At 35.4% G+C, this 13,585-nt stretch overlaps 1 protein-coding gene across 2 annotated transcripts in view; it reads left to right on the forward strand.

Annotated features, from left to right (window-relative positions):
• The window catches only part of THOC1 (THO complex 1), a 54,018-nt gene that overhangs the window by 18,025 nt on the left and 22,408 nt on the right, over positions 1 to 13,585 (forward strand). Inside the window, exons 10-11 of one of the 2 annotated variants that reach the window (XM_027575282.1) lie at positions 4,621 to 4,729; positions 6,767 to 6,898. In XM_027575282.1, coding sequence (XP_027431083.1) covers positions 4,621 to 4,729; positions 6,767 to 6,898 — 241 coding nt within the window. The remainder of the gene's footprint in view (positions 1 to 4,620; positions 4,730 to 6,766; positions 6,899 to 13,585) is intronic. The other variant, XM_027575283.1, reaches the window with a different exon arrangement.

A 13,585-nucleotide genomic window follows, 5' to 3' on the forward strand; every position in this document is an offset into this window, starting at 1 on the left:
AATTTTCACTTCCAGGTGTCTGAGGTGACAAAAGTTATATCATCAGTTGCAGTTGAATTTCTGGAGGATCAAGAACAGTTTCCAGGGGTGCCTGGGTGGCTCAGATGGGTTGAGCATCTGCCTTCGGTTCAGGTCATGATCCCAGAGTCCTGGGATCAAGCCCCACATCGGGCTCCCTGCTCAGCGGGAAGCCTGCTTCTCCCTCTCTCACTACCCCTGTTTGTGTGCCCTCTCTCTCTGTCTCTCTCTCTGTCAAATAAATAAATAAAATCTTAAAAAAAAAAAAGAAAAAGAAGCGTTTCCAGTATCTGCACAGGGAGACATATTCCTGGCATCCCAGATTTCAGATCAAACACATATCTCCAAAGAAGCATCGAGAGTAGTGTGGCTCCAGGCTGAATTCCAGTCCTAGTCGTGTAACCTTAAGCAAGTTACCTAACTTCCCTGCAACTCAGTTTCAGTGTCTTTAAAATGTAGTAATGCCACCTACCTGCTTGTTGAGATTATTAAATGAGATGCTGCTTGGACATGGTCTGTTAAGGTACAATGTAGTTATCCTTATTGTTACCATAGTTGTTAATGTTACATATAGTGATATATGGAAAGCACTAGAACAGTGTTTATTCAGTAGCTATTATTACTAGCTATAGATCTGTGTTTTGGGTTTGTTTTTTTTTTTTAAGACCTATTTGTTCATGTACTTTATGGATAGAATATACTTTTGGGGTCTGGCCTGAGCAACATAAAGGACCAAGGTAGTAGGCTCCAACATAACAGGTCACCTGAAATACAAAAAAAGCCCCCAAAGACAAACTGCCCAGTGCAGTTTTGTGTAGTTAGACTCTGCTGAAGCCTTTATAGATATGTCAGCCCCATTAATTGTTTATAAGCTAGTTTATAATTGTTTATAAGCTATGTTTATATAGCTTATATATATATGTGTAGTTCCATTATATATATAATATATAAAATTGTTTATAAGCTATGCAGAAAAATCACTTAAACAGGATTCAGCACTCAGCTTCCTCTCAGTCTGTCACAATCATTATATTTTCTCTTTTTTTTTTTGTTCTGAAATGAAGTTGACATACAATATTACATTAGTTTCAGGTGTACAACATAGTGATTCAACGTTATACACATTAGGAAGTGATCACCAGGATAAGTCTAGCTACCGTCTGTCAATCATACGATTACAATATTGTATTTTTGACAGTATTCCCTATGCTATACTGTACATTTGAGTGACTTACTTATTTTAAAACTGCAAGTTTTACTTTTTAATCCCCTTCACTTATTTTTTGAATGGAGGAAGAGATTGGGAAATTACTTTGTGACCAACTGTATCACCAGATTGTCTTAGGCACTGTAATTTACGAAGAGCACATTACCCATGTATCTACAGTAGGAAGTCCATTTCAGATTTGGCTCAACTACACCAGTAAAAAATTTTGTATTAAAAAAAAAAATTCCAATGTAATGTTCTATAAAATCACTAATTCAACATTTAAAAAAAATATGTCAAGTTGCAGAACATCTTGGTTAAAATAGTTACAAAACATTCTATTTTTAGACAGTAACCTCATCTTAATTTGTTATGGTTTGCATATATAATAAGTAATCACATTTGATTTGTGTGGATAAATACAGAATCCAGATGTATCTGTGGAAAGGTGAAGTTAGAAGGCAAATTGCAGTGGGTCAGAACATTAAAGGAGGGTAAAGAAGTGGTGACATTGAATGTGGACAACTCTTTCAAGATGTTTAGACGTGAAGGAAAAGCCATGGAGGCACAGCATGGATTGGAACTTTCAGAGGACAGGATTTTTTTTAAATGTTAGTGCCTCAACTGTAAAAGTTTCCTAGTAGTCATATATTAATACTACTTTAAAATTTCTTCTGTGAAGCACCTCAAATAAATACTAGGCCAACTAAAAATAAAAGGAGATCAGAAGCTTTTACAAGTAGGAGATGATAATTAACACCTTAGATTATTGTTAGTATCAAGCATTAAATTAAGATGTGAGTTTTCTGGCAACTGAGACAGTAATGGAACATGTACTGGTTACGTAATTCTCATTCTCTGATTAGAGGTAGTGTCCCATTTCTTAACAGGCAAACTTTCCTTATACTGCATTTCAGGAGGTGTTTATTATATTCTTATATGTGGTAACTGAGTAACACTGTGTGTTTGTGTGTGTGTGTGTGCATATAACTATATATGTATAAAACTATATAAAATCTTCAAAAGCAGTTTTGTTTCAAAAACATTAAGTGTAGAACTACACATATATCAGTTACAGTATTATTTCTTGGGTGTAAATCATTTTATATGTAGCTTTTTCTTTTTCCAATTTACTTGCACATTTTGGAAAATGTTCCTTTTGTGGCTTTGGTTTTTTGGTGTGTGTGGCTTTTTTTTTTTTTTAACTTGATCTGTAGAAAACCCAGACTTATAATCTTATTGTTATAAATCAATGAAATTGCTTCAGTTACAGAAAATAGTTTATGTCAGTTGAAGTCCAGATCATTGTTTTCCTGTTTTCAGAGTTGTTACTAGGAAAAGTGTAGAAAGAGTGAAAGTTAACATGCCCATTAGATTCTTTCAAATACTGCTGGTTCTTGATAAAACTTTTGGCAGGAGCTGGGTTTTGGTCATTTAAAAGTTGTCAGTATTCTTCATTATTGATTTGAAGCAAGATCCACATGTTTCAGATACTAGTAATTGCTCTAGCAAAGTTAGCGTTCTTTTATCAAAATTAGCAAAATATTTACCTTTATACATAATTCAAAGTGACTGTAATCTGGGTAAGTACCTAAGCATAATTTCAAGCCTCTCTTGTAAAATAAAGTGCATGCACTCTGTGATTGCTATTTCCTTGCAGACCAAGGGCTTTTTCAATTATTGTCAAGTTCATAGCTTTGTTCCAAACAGTTAACAGTTGTCAGAAGTGTGAATGTAAGATAAGTGATCTGTTACTATGTGTTTGGATGTATGTGGTTTTTTTTTAAATTGATATGGCAGTTAATATAAATTTAATAAAATTCTTTAAACAGGTATTTTATGATACCAACTTGTAGTTTGTAATCTTAACCGTATGTGAATTAGAGTCACATATGGTGAGAATGTTCATCACATGTGCTTCCATGTTATACTAAACTACTTTTCCCTTTGTCATTCTTAACTAATGCCTTTTCAGACATTTTTGTAGAAAACTGATTTTTACACTAGCAAATTATTTTTTAATTTATTTTCTACTCTAACCTTCCTTTATATAAAGTAAGGCATTTTTCAGAGTTTTAAACATTACCCTCCCCCCAAAAAAACTTAAAAAGTACATGACAGAAATTATACTCATTTTACTTTACTATAATCCTTTAAAATGCATTATGATATGGCCCCCAATACTCCCTAGTCATTAAAGTAATTTAAAATATATCCATCTCAAAGATGAAGAGTGGAAGATTACTTACTTCCTATTATTGACCAGAATAGAGAAGGTAAGACTCTTAATATCATAGTGACCATTAAACCCCCTTCCTGTTTCCCACATGAAATTACAGTCTTCTTGGGACACTTGTATGGCTGTGATGTTTAGAAAAAAATGCTAACTGTAATCCATAGATTCAGTTTATTAGGGTTTATTTAGAAAGAATAGAAGGTAGTACACAATTGTGTTTACAAATAAAAATAATTTTACAGAGGTGATGTTGAAAATTTTTGTGGATATTTGAAGATATGAAGTAGTCAATACCTAAAGCATTTTTGATAATGGCTGTTTTGAATGATATAGAAGATTTTGTTAAAAACAAAAATCTTTTGGGTAAAAAAGTTTGAAATGTTTAACTTTTAAAATTAAAACATAATATAATTTTGGTAAATTTAAAAATTAAAAGAACGTATTGACACTGCAGATTTGTAACAGTGAAAATGCAAGTTGAATTAGTAATGCTGTAATAAAGACACTAAAGAAAAGGCTTATTTTTATAATACTGAGTTGATATGTATTTTACATATTTGTGTCATGCTGTGGCTTTTAGCATAGGTTCCAGGTGACATTACCTTAAACAATGTGGAAGTTGATTTCTTTTTTATGGAAAAGTCTGGAGACAGGCAGTTCAGAGCTGGGAGATTGTCTAGGGACCTATGTTCCTCCTAACTTCTTGTCCCACCATCTCTTAGTGTTTGCTTTTTCTTTCTATAGTCCATGTGGCTCATCATCATATCTGCATTCTGGCCAGCAGAAAGGGAAAAAGGAAAATGGAAAAACATGGCCCAAAATTTGCACATATGACTTCTACTCCCAACTAGCCAGAATTGAACCACAGGGCCACACCTAGATGCAAGAGAGGTTGAGAAACAGTCTTTAATTCTGAATAATCATGTATTGGGCCACAATTCAGGGGTTCTACCACTATAGATAAAGTGGGCCTTGTTAGGGTCTATGAATCCCCTGAAATTGTTTATAAAAGTTTGTATGAATATGCACTTCTCTGGGGAAAGGAGCTGTAGCTTTCGTCAGCTTCTTAAAGGGTACTAGACCTAAGAAAAGTTAGGAACACTTAGATATTTCTAAAAGAACTTAAGTGATTTATTTAACATAACATTTATTTTATTAGCTCCATTCCAATTGATTACAACCTGTATCGAAAATTCTGGTCACTTCAGGATTACTTCAGGAACCCTGTGCAATGCTATGAGAAGATTTCATGGAAAACTTTTCTTAAGGTGAGTTGCCAATCATAGACTACCCAAAACCCAATATTTTACAGTTAATGGCAGAGGCAAAACTTGACTCTTATCCAGCATACTTTTTATTAATTTTACCTCGTACATTTTTATTCCTATTTCATAATTTCAACCACTGATTTTGTGGAGTAGTTTATAAATGATTTAGGGATTTAAAAGTTCATAATTACAGCCTTGGGTTTTTTTGTTTGTTTCTACATAGTATTGTCAACATGAATTGATGAATTTTTGTCAAATATATTGTCTTTGCACAAAATTATTTCAAGTATCCTGTTAGAACAAGGGTTGCAAACTAATGGCTCTGGGCCAAATCCAGGCTTTGCCTGTTTTCGTAGACAGTTATATTGGTACACAGCCATGCTGATACTTGTAGCTGTTTGTGTGCTGTAATGGCAGACTTGAGCCGTGTAACTGAGACCATATGAGCCATATAGCCTATGAAAATTAATAGAAGGAAACCTCATTTAAAATGGAATCAGGAATGGGGAGCCTGGGTGGCTCAGTTGTTAAGCGGCTGCCTTCAGCTCAGGTCATGATCCCAGGGTCCTGGGATCGAGTCCTGCATCTGGCTCCCTGCTCAGCGAGAAGCCTGCTTCTCCCTCTCCCACTCTCCCTGCTTGTGTTCCCTCTCTCGCTGTCTCTCTCTCTGTCAGATAAATAAATAAAATCTTTAAAAAATAAAATAAAATAAAATGGACTCAGGAAGCCAGCAGGGAGACTCTCACGTTCAGCACTAGTTGTCATTTACAGAGCCAGCTGGAAGAGATGGACCTTGCCAGTCAAAGTACTTTACTATCCCAACAGAAGAAAGGAAGAGTTCTTCCTCTCCCAGCAACAGCCCAGCCGATGAGAGGCAGTCACAGCTCAGCCAATGAGAAGCCACTATACTTGGAACTCCCAGTTTACTCCAATGGACTTTTAGTTTATAACAGCCCCTCCTGACTCCTTCTTTCCTCTATAAAAGAGCATTCGTCCTTGTTTTCCCAGACCTGCAGCTTGCTTGTCCCAGATTACAATTCTTAGCTCTTACCAAATAAACCCATTTTTTTTGCTGGTGAAATAACTGGCGGTTTAATTTTATTTTAAGAGATTTATTTTAGAGAGAGGGGGAACACAAGTAGGCGAGGCAGAGGGAGAAGAAGAATCTCAAGCAGACTCCACCCTGAGCACAGAGCCTGAGGTGGGATTCCATATCAGGACCTTGAGATCATGACCTGAGCTGAAACCAAGAGCCAGAGGCTTAAGACTTTATCACCCAGGTGCCCATGGTAGTTTTATTTTTAAGGTTAACAAGCTTATGGGCACCTTGCAGGCTCAGTCAGTAAAGCATGCTACTCTTGATCTCAGGATTGTAAGTGCAAGTCCCACTTGGGGTGTGGAGATTACTTAAAAATAAAATCTTAAAAAAAAAAGTCTAACATACTATCAGGAAAAAAAAACTGGGTAGTCCTTGTTTTATAAGAATTCTCTATATTTCTTTTACTCGGCTACTTAAATATCAGTTGTCCTTTTTGGTTGTAGTCAAAATCCGAGGTAAATAGGTAGCTCTTAAAAGTAGCATGGTATGTGTTCAGATTAAGTGATAAGTGAGAAATCATCCGGAATTGTTCCCCAACTGGTTAGGATTTGACATCATTGTTTTATTTGGTCACAGCGTTTAGCACAAGAAATGCTTGAGCATTTTCCATAGCTGGTTAAACATCTAATTTCACTGGCAAATTTCTGTGTACTTTCGAAGCATCACTTTCTCTGTTTGCCGTTTACACAAACTGCATAAGAAATTACCTTTCTTCAGGAGTAGAGAGTTTATTCCTACTTTGACAATACCATGAACTCTTCATACCAAGTAATTTTAATCCCATTTTGCCATCATAGTTTTTTCTTGTTTAATGTGCTTTACAGTGTGCATACATGGTTAACTACAAGTAAATTCTAGGTATTTTGATATAGAAAGGCACTAAAAAAATTATTGGGCAACAATGCCAAATAAAACTAATTGGTATTTTTACTTTGCAGTATTCTGAAGAAGTTCTAGCTGTTTTTAAGAGTTATAAATTAGATGATACTCAGGCCTCCAGGAAAAAGATGGAAGAATTAAAAACAGGAGGAGAACATGTATATTTTGCAAAATTTTTAACAAGTGAAAAGGTATAAATTTTTCTTTTTTACTAAGCATAATAAATAGTGGTCTTTTTTTTCTATTTAACTGATATTTTTAAGTTTCATAGAAATGTGTATTTTTGGTTAAAGCTGATAAGTATTAGTTTGAGAGTCCTGTGAATTCCTTGCACAAGTAAGACTGATTTGATTCCAGAGGTGAAAGAAGTTGTTCTGCATTGTCTGTTTTGTAGGCTTATTTTGCAGTTTAATTGTTTTTAGGTGTATATATTTTGAACCTCAAGTTAGGATTTAATTTGCATTTATGAAAACAGTATTTTGTAATTAGTTTGTCATTTAGGTACAAATAGGGGTTTAAACGTTCCCTGATAATTTTATTTATACAGTTTAATCAGTAAATTTTGTTCAGATACAATGCTAAGGGATTATGTAAATTTTCCAGTCAAGATGGCACATTAAGTGTACGTTTTGACTTACTCCCTTTGCTCCAAACACATAGAGATGACAAGTAAAATATAAAAGGAGAAAACCAAAAGACAAAGCTGGCCCTCCAGAAACAAGAAAAATACCTTAATGGACTAGAAACACCAAGTAGTGAGTGAAACTGAAGTCTCAGGCCTGCTGGCCTCATCCCGAGCAGGTGGTGGCACCCAAGAGTTTGGCTACAAGGTGATAGACACCAGGTGTGTTTCATGTGGGACCAGGGACCAGAGCCAGATTCATTGCTTGAAGCCGGGAACTGGGGTGGAACTTTACCCACTTTTGAAAAGAAGCTAAGAAAAAATGTTACCAATCTTCTGCCCAGGGCTGTGGATTCATAGGAAGCTGTGGGTCACGGGATAACAAAGACACAGCTTTGTGTCACGCTTTGTGTCACGCTTTGTGTCGGCTTGCTCTGGACCGGATATATGATATACACAATATACCAATGAAATAGTTGGCTTCAGAAATTCATCACAAGACTTTTTCCAAACTTGACTCCAGGGGCTCTGGTAGAAGCAAATGCAAAACTACTGACAAGAAAGGATGTATACTGGGAGAAAGAAGGAGAAGTAAACAAAGCAAAAGGCTCTCATTGATACATTGCAATTCCAAAATTCATAAATCCAATACTAGGAAAGATCACCAACCAAATCAACTATTGGGATATACATATATTTATTCCAGATAGATGGCTTGACCATGACTTTAAAAACTTTAAAATACATATTTTAGATTATCAAAGAGATAATTGATGATATAACATCCACTGAGAATGAATAAATTGTGAAGCTGAAACAGGCAGAAATGAAATAGAATGGTTGAATATGACAACTAATTGAGAGACTTAGATATGAAAAATGTGATCATCAAAACCAAAGCAGAATACACAGAATTAAACTACAGATTGGACATAGATGAAAAGAGAACTAGTGACCAGAAGATAATGATAAGAAGTTCACCTAGAACATGCAGAAACAGGGAGTGGGGGTGGGGTTTCTTTGTTAACTTGAAGGAGCAGTTAAAAGCAATGCATGGTCGATTGTGAAATTCCAGCAAATATCCAATAGGATTTTTAAAGAACAAAATAGAGGGAATGGTGGGAAAACTATATTGAAAAGAATTAAAGGTAATACCAAGTTCTCAGATTAAAAATATCCTACAACTACCAGCAGGATAATGAAAATTAAATTCATACTTCAGTACATCATGCTATAACTCCAGGGATAAAGAGAAAACTTTAAAAACCACCAAAGGGGGAAAAAAAGACAAATATACTAGAAAGGACAGAAGACAGTGAAGAATTATAGTACTAAGGGGGGAGGACAGGACTATCAATCTAGAATTTCATACCCAGCTAAATGCATTCAAGACAATGGACAAAATATACATTTTCATTGACCAGAAAAACACCACTCAAGACCCTCTTAAAAACTACTAAACTAAAGGATGTTCTCCAGGAAGAAGGAAATTGAACCTTTAGAAAGGAGTGGGATGCAGAAAGCAGTGGTGACCACAAAAATTGAAAAACAGTAAATTTATTGATTAAAAATAAAAATGTCATAAAAACTGATTTTTAAAAATTCCTATTGTGGAATTTAAACTAGATGACAATAATAACATGGGAAGGAAAAACAGATGTTTAATGAGCAATTTAAGCATATACTTCAATCTTTATAATCTTCTGGCAGAGGAAAAAAATACTAAATGACTTTAGACTTCATCATATATAGTAAAAGAGTACCACCAAAAGAAAACAACCTGTAGCTCTTAAACAGCAAAGAGCTAAAAGGGGCACAGGAAGGAATACAGACTATTTTGTAAACCCAAGTGATAGCAGGAAGGGAGGGGAAAAAAAAAACAGAAAGGCAGAAATAAGTCCAAATATAGCAATAATAGCAAGTGTAAACAGATTTAAAACAGATTATCAGAATGGATTTTTTAAAATCTGACCATATTTATTAATTGAAACATAAAAACTCTTTGGTTGAATAAAGAAATCAAAATTTTGGGCGCCTGGGTGGCTCCGATGGTTAAGCGTCTGCCTTCGGCTCAGGTCATGATCCCAGGGTCCTGGGATCGAGTCTCGCATCAGGCTCCCTGCTCCTTGGGAGCCTGCTTCTCCCTCTGCTTCTCTTTCTCTCTCACTCTCTCTCTCCCCCTCTCTCTCTCTCCCTCTGTCTCTCATGAATAAATAAATAAAATCTTTAAAAAAAATCAAAATTTTTGTTTTACCCTATTTAGAAGAGGGGAAGAAAATCCCAAAGTTCTTCTAGCTTTAACAAAGAACCTTCCTAAAGACACACTTCAGAAAGCTTAGATGTCTATTTAAATAATACTGGGGCAAAAAACTTCCAAAATAAAACCAGTGAAAGTTCTGTATACTTTTAGGAGTTACAGGTAACATTTTTCAGGACATGACAGCTGCTTTAAAACTGGATGTTGTTAAAGTTCTTTGTATAAATAACATTTCCAAGGACATTTTATTTTAATAATAGAAAACAATAAGAATACACACTGAGAGAAATCTCCACATTAGAGTATAAAATCTGTGCCTTTGTACTGGTTTCCATTGACCACTTTGTCTCAGAACTGGCTCTCTGAGTAGTTTCTTTATTAACTCTGGAGCTTTCTTTGACTAGCAGTTAGGAGAGCATGAGCTTTCCAGGGTAAGCCCTGGAGTTCTATTACTTATTGAGAAGATTCATACTTCATAATATGGAAAAGAGAAAAGGCACAGAGAATTGTAACAAATAGAATGTGAAGCATGTAATGTTTTGTGTTTTCAGTTTTCTTCTTTACTGCCTCTCAAGCAACAATTTTATCTTAAATTTAGATCTGTGTAAGAACCCTTCTTGCACATTCTTCATATTTTTACAGTGTATTTCCAGTGTTTACTACTCAGTATCCAAGTGAAAATATGTGTAGTGCATTACCTGTACTTTTAATGAAAAGTAGGCACCATTTTATTTATAAGTTTTACTGTTCCACTAAAAGAAGCCTTCCACATCTCTATAATACTTTACATGATGTTTTAAATCCATTTGATATACTCACACATCTAATGGGAATGTTATTACCCAGAAGCATTGTGTTTCACTTACATGAATGTAATCATGCTTTTCCTTAGGGAGGGAGAATCAGGATCAGTGCATGGAAAGGATGATACAACCTTTATAGTCCTAGACAGGCCAGTTATATGGTAACCACAGGTAGGCACGGGTTCTACAAATAAAGTAGGTGTCTTTGTAAGTTATCATACCTTCTTTCTCAAAGAGGGATATTTCCTCTAGAAACAAGTGGTATTGTAATTTTCAAGGGCCACTTTTTTATGCTGCCTTGGGTATGATTGCAAACACTAAGTTCTAACAACACAGTTTTCTTGTTAGCATAGTAAAATAATTCAACAATAGCAGTCACTAAATGTAGTGCTGAGGACTTTGGGGTTTTTTGTTTCTTTTCGGTTTTTTTGGTGGAGAAGTACCTGTTCCTTAAGATTAGTCCAGAGTCATACTCAGAAATATTTAAGGGAGAATTTCACCTCTAATTGTCCAATTTATCATACCCACGTGAAAGACACTGGTATTATAGAGATTCCTCCTTCAGCACTATGTAGCATGTAAAAGCAGAAACATTTTAAAATATTTAAGTACCATGATATTAACATGATAGTTAAAAGAATGTATTCTGGTATCTTTGAGTTCTCATAGAAAAGAGTACTACTAGTAACTAGGTGTAGACATCAGGATTGCCCACTTCTTCACAGCACTAACTCCTGTTCTACAGTTGAGACTCAGTGTCCAAATGGAAAAGATCAGGTGGAATAGTTGGCAGCCAGCAGTAACCAGGGTGGCTGCCCAGAGTCCCAAACTATTGATCCTAGTGTGGTCATTAAGGCCATTCTTGTTCATGGAGAAAAGAAAATTAACCTATCCAGACCCTGCTTTGTATGTGGAACTCTGAAAGACTTTTGGTCATTTAAAAAAGCATTCCTGGCAGAAAGTTGTTCTGCCTTAACTTTTTTGTACTTTCTGTATCCATTTGAGAGGTATCCGAGGTTGAATCTTTGCAGTGAATGCAAAGATGGGTCTATTCCTTTATGACACATATTACAGCTTACTTAGGAACAAACAGGCTAATCCGTATCCTATAATTTTGTCTCATTAATTGTTTCATGGGAGCCTCCCTTTAAACAGGTCTGGGAAATTTTTGGACAGCTCTAGAACCCAGCTTAGTTTTCTTTGTCTGCAGGCCAGAGATAGAGCCAGCTGTCCAGCAAATTCCAGGACTTTACAATGAGGTTCTTGTAGGTCATTATCATGGTCTGAAATTTAAATAGAAACTAGATTGTTGGACCCTGTGCCTTGAGAGAAGAAAGTTGATAGCAGAGGCTGTTAAATAGGCAAGGGCTGACATTTTCTTTTAGTTCCAAGATGGAAGAAGGTCTTACATTTTAAAAATCATATAAGGACTCAGCAGCTCCCAGCAGGATTGGAGTGGCATTTTCTGCTAACAAAACTTGATGTAAATCAGTCATCAAGCCTTACATCTTGACACTGCTCATCTGAGTCAGCTGATAGGGCTTCTCACAGCTGTGATTAAAATGGTTTGACAGACTTGATTTGGGCTTTGAAATAATCAAACACAAGGCACATCAGTGGTGGGCCTTGGGTTGCCACTGAGGAATGGAAAGTAAATGGAAACTTTATTGGCCTACCATTAATATTTCCTGAGGAGAGAGACCAGGTTATAGATCTCATTGTTGTATAAACTATAGACAATGTGTCTAGACACGTCAGTTGAATTATGTACAAACTTTTGGGTTACTTTATTTTTCAGAGTTTTATTTGGATGTTTGCCTATCTCTGCTATGGGCAGTGAAGGCATTGATGAATCTTTAGGGCTTTACAAACTTCGCAATTTGAAGTGTTTTGCTGACACGTCAATTTTAGCATGTGGGTATGCACCCGCCTATCTGAAAAGATAAATGCAGTTTCTAAAACCTTTTTATCTGATTAACTTTTTTTATATGAATAAAATCTATCTGAAGTGGTCATCAAAGTGGGAGGCATGAGCTGTGCTCTTTATTGTGACACTTCTGTGCTTTGTGGGCCTGACAAATAGGGTAGCTCTTTAAATATCATTGAGCATACTGGAAAATTTAGAGCATACTCATCACTCTGTTATTTTTAGAATCCCCTCTGTGTGTGATTCAAGCTATGGTTATGCAAGCAAGATAAAAAAGTCTGTTCTCTGATGCTGCCAGGCAGCCATCCAGGAAAGGCTAAAGAAATGGTACAAAAGGTACCCTGCCAACGTAGGCCATGGATTTGGAGCCTGATTCTGAAGAGGGACAAAGTCTAAAAGAGTTGGCAGAGGAGACTGGTTAATTGATAAGATAAAGATAAAAGCAAGATAGAATGAGAAAATACCAACCTTGCTATGTCATTAGCCAGAGTAATAGAAACTAATAACCATTTCTGTTAATTATTAATAGAAATTAATAATTAATAATATTAAAATGTTTGCTCCTTTAGAAATGACAGCTCTCATTTTACATAGCCACGATTTACACAAAAGCATGAAGTAGTATATTCATAACTGTGAACATACCTTTCTTTATCCTGTAACTCAGCAGGGACACTGAGATCCTTAAACTAAAAGTAGATTTTTCATTTTTTTAACTTTTTTTTGAAGGAAAGTTTAAAAAAAATTATTAGTAAATAGGAGTACTATTTAAGTTTATAATTTAGTGTTATATATTCTTTTTCTACTCAGAAACCAGATTTTTGATAATTTAGTTGAATAAGATATATGAACCTATTCCAGGTAGAAAACTATTTTACAATTTTTTTTAATTTTATTATGTTAGTCACCATACATTAGTTTTTGATGTAGTTTCCATGATTCATTGTTTGCGTATAACATCCAGTGCTCCATGCCATACGTGCCCTCCTTAATACCTATTTTACAATTTAGTTTGCTAAACTCTAATTCAACATCCAACATTTGAAAATTTAAAAAGTTTAAATGATGGCTCTCTTTCTAAAATAATGACTCTGGAACCTATATTTCTCCCAGTCTGGGGAGAAAATGGATAAAAATATTCAAAGCGTTTGGAGTTTTGGCTTATTTCTTTCTTAATTGTCTAAGAAGAGTTTTTCACAGCTCTCCCAGAAATATAAGAACTTAGTGGTGCTCGGGCACCTGGGTGGCTCAGTCGGTTAAGCGTCCAAC

Source organism: Zalophus californianus, chromosome 14 (genome assembly GCF_009762305.2).
Source record: "Zalophus californianus isolate mZalCal1 chromosome 14, mZalCal1.pri.v2, whole genome shotgun sequence".
NCBI classification, from domain to species: Eukaryota; Metazoa; Chordata; class Mammalia; order Carnivora; family Otariidae; genus Zalophus; species Zalophus californianus.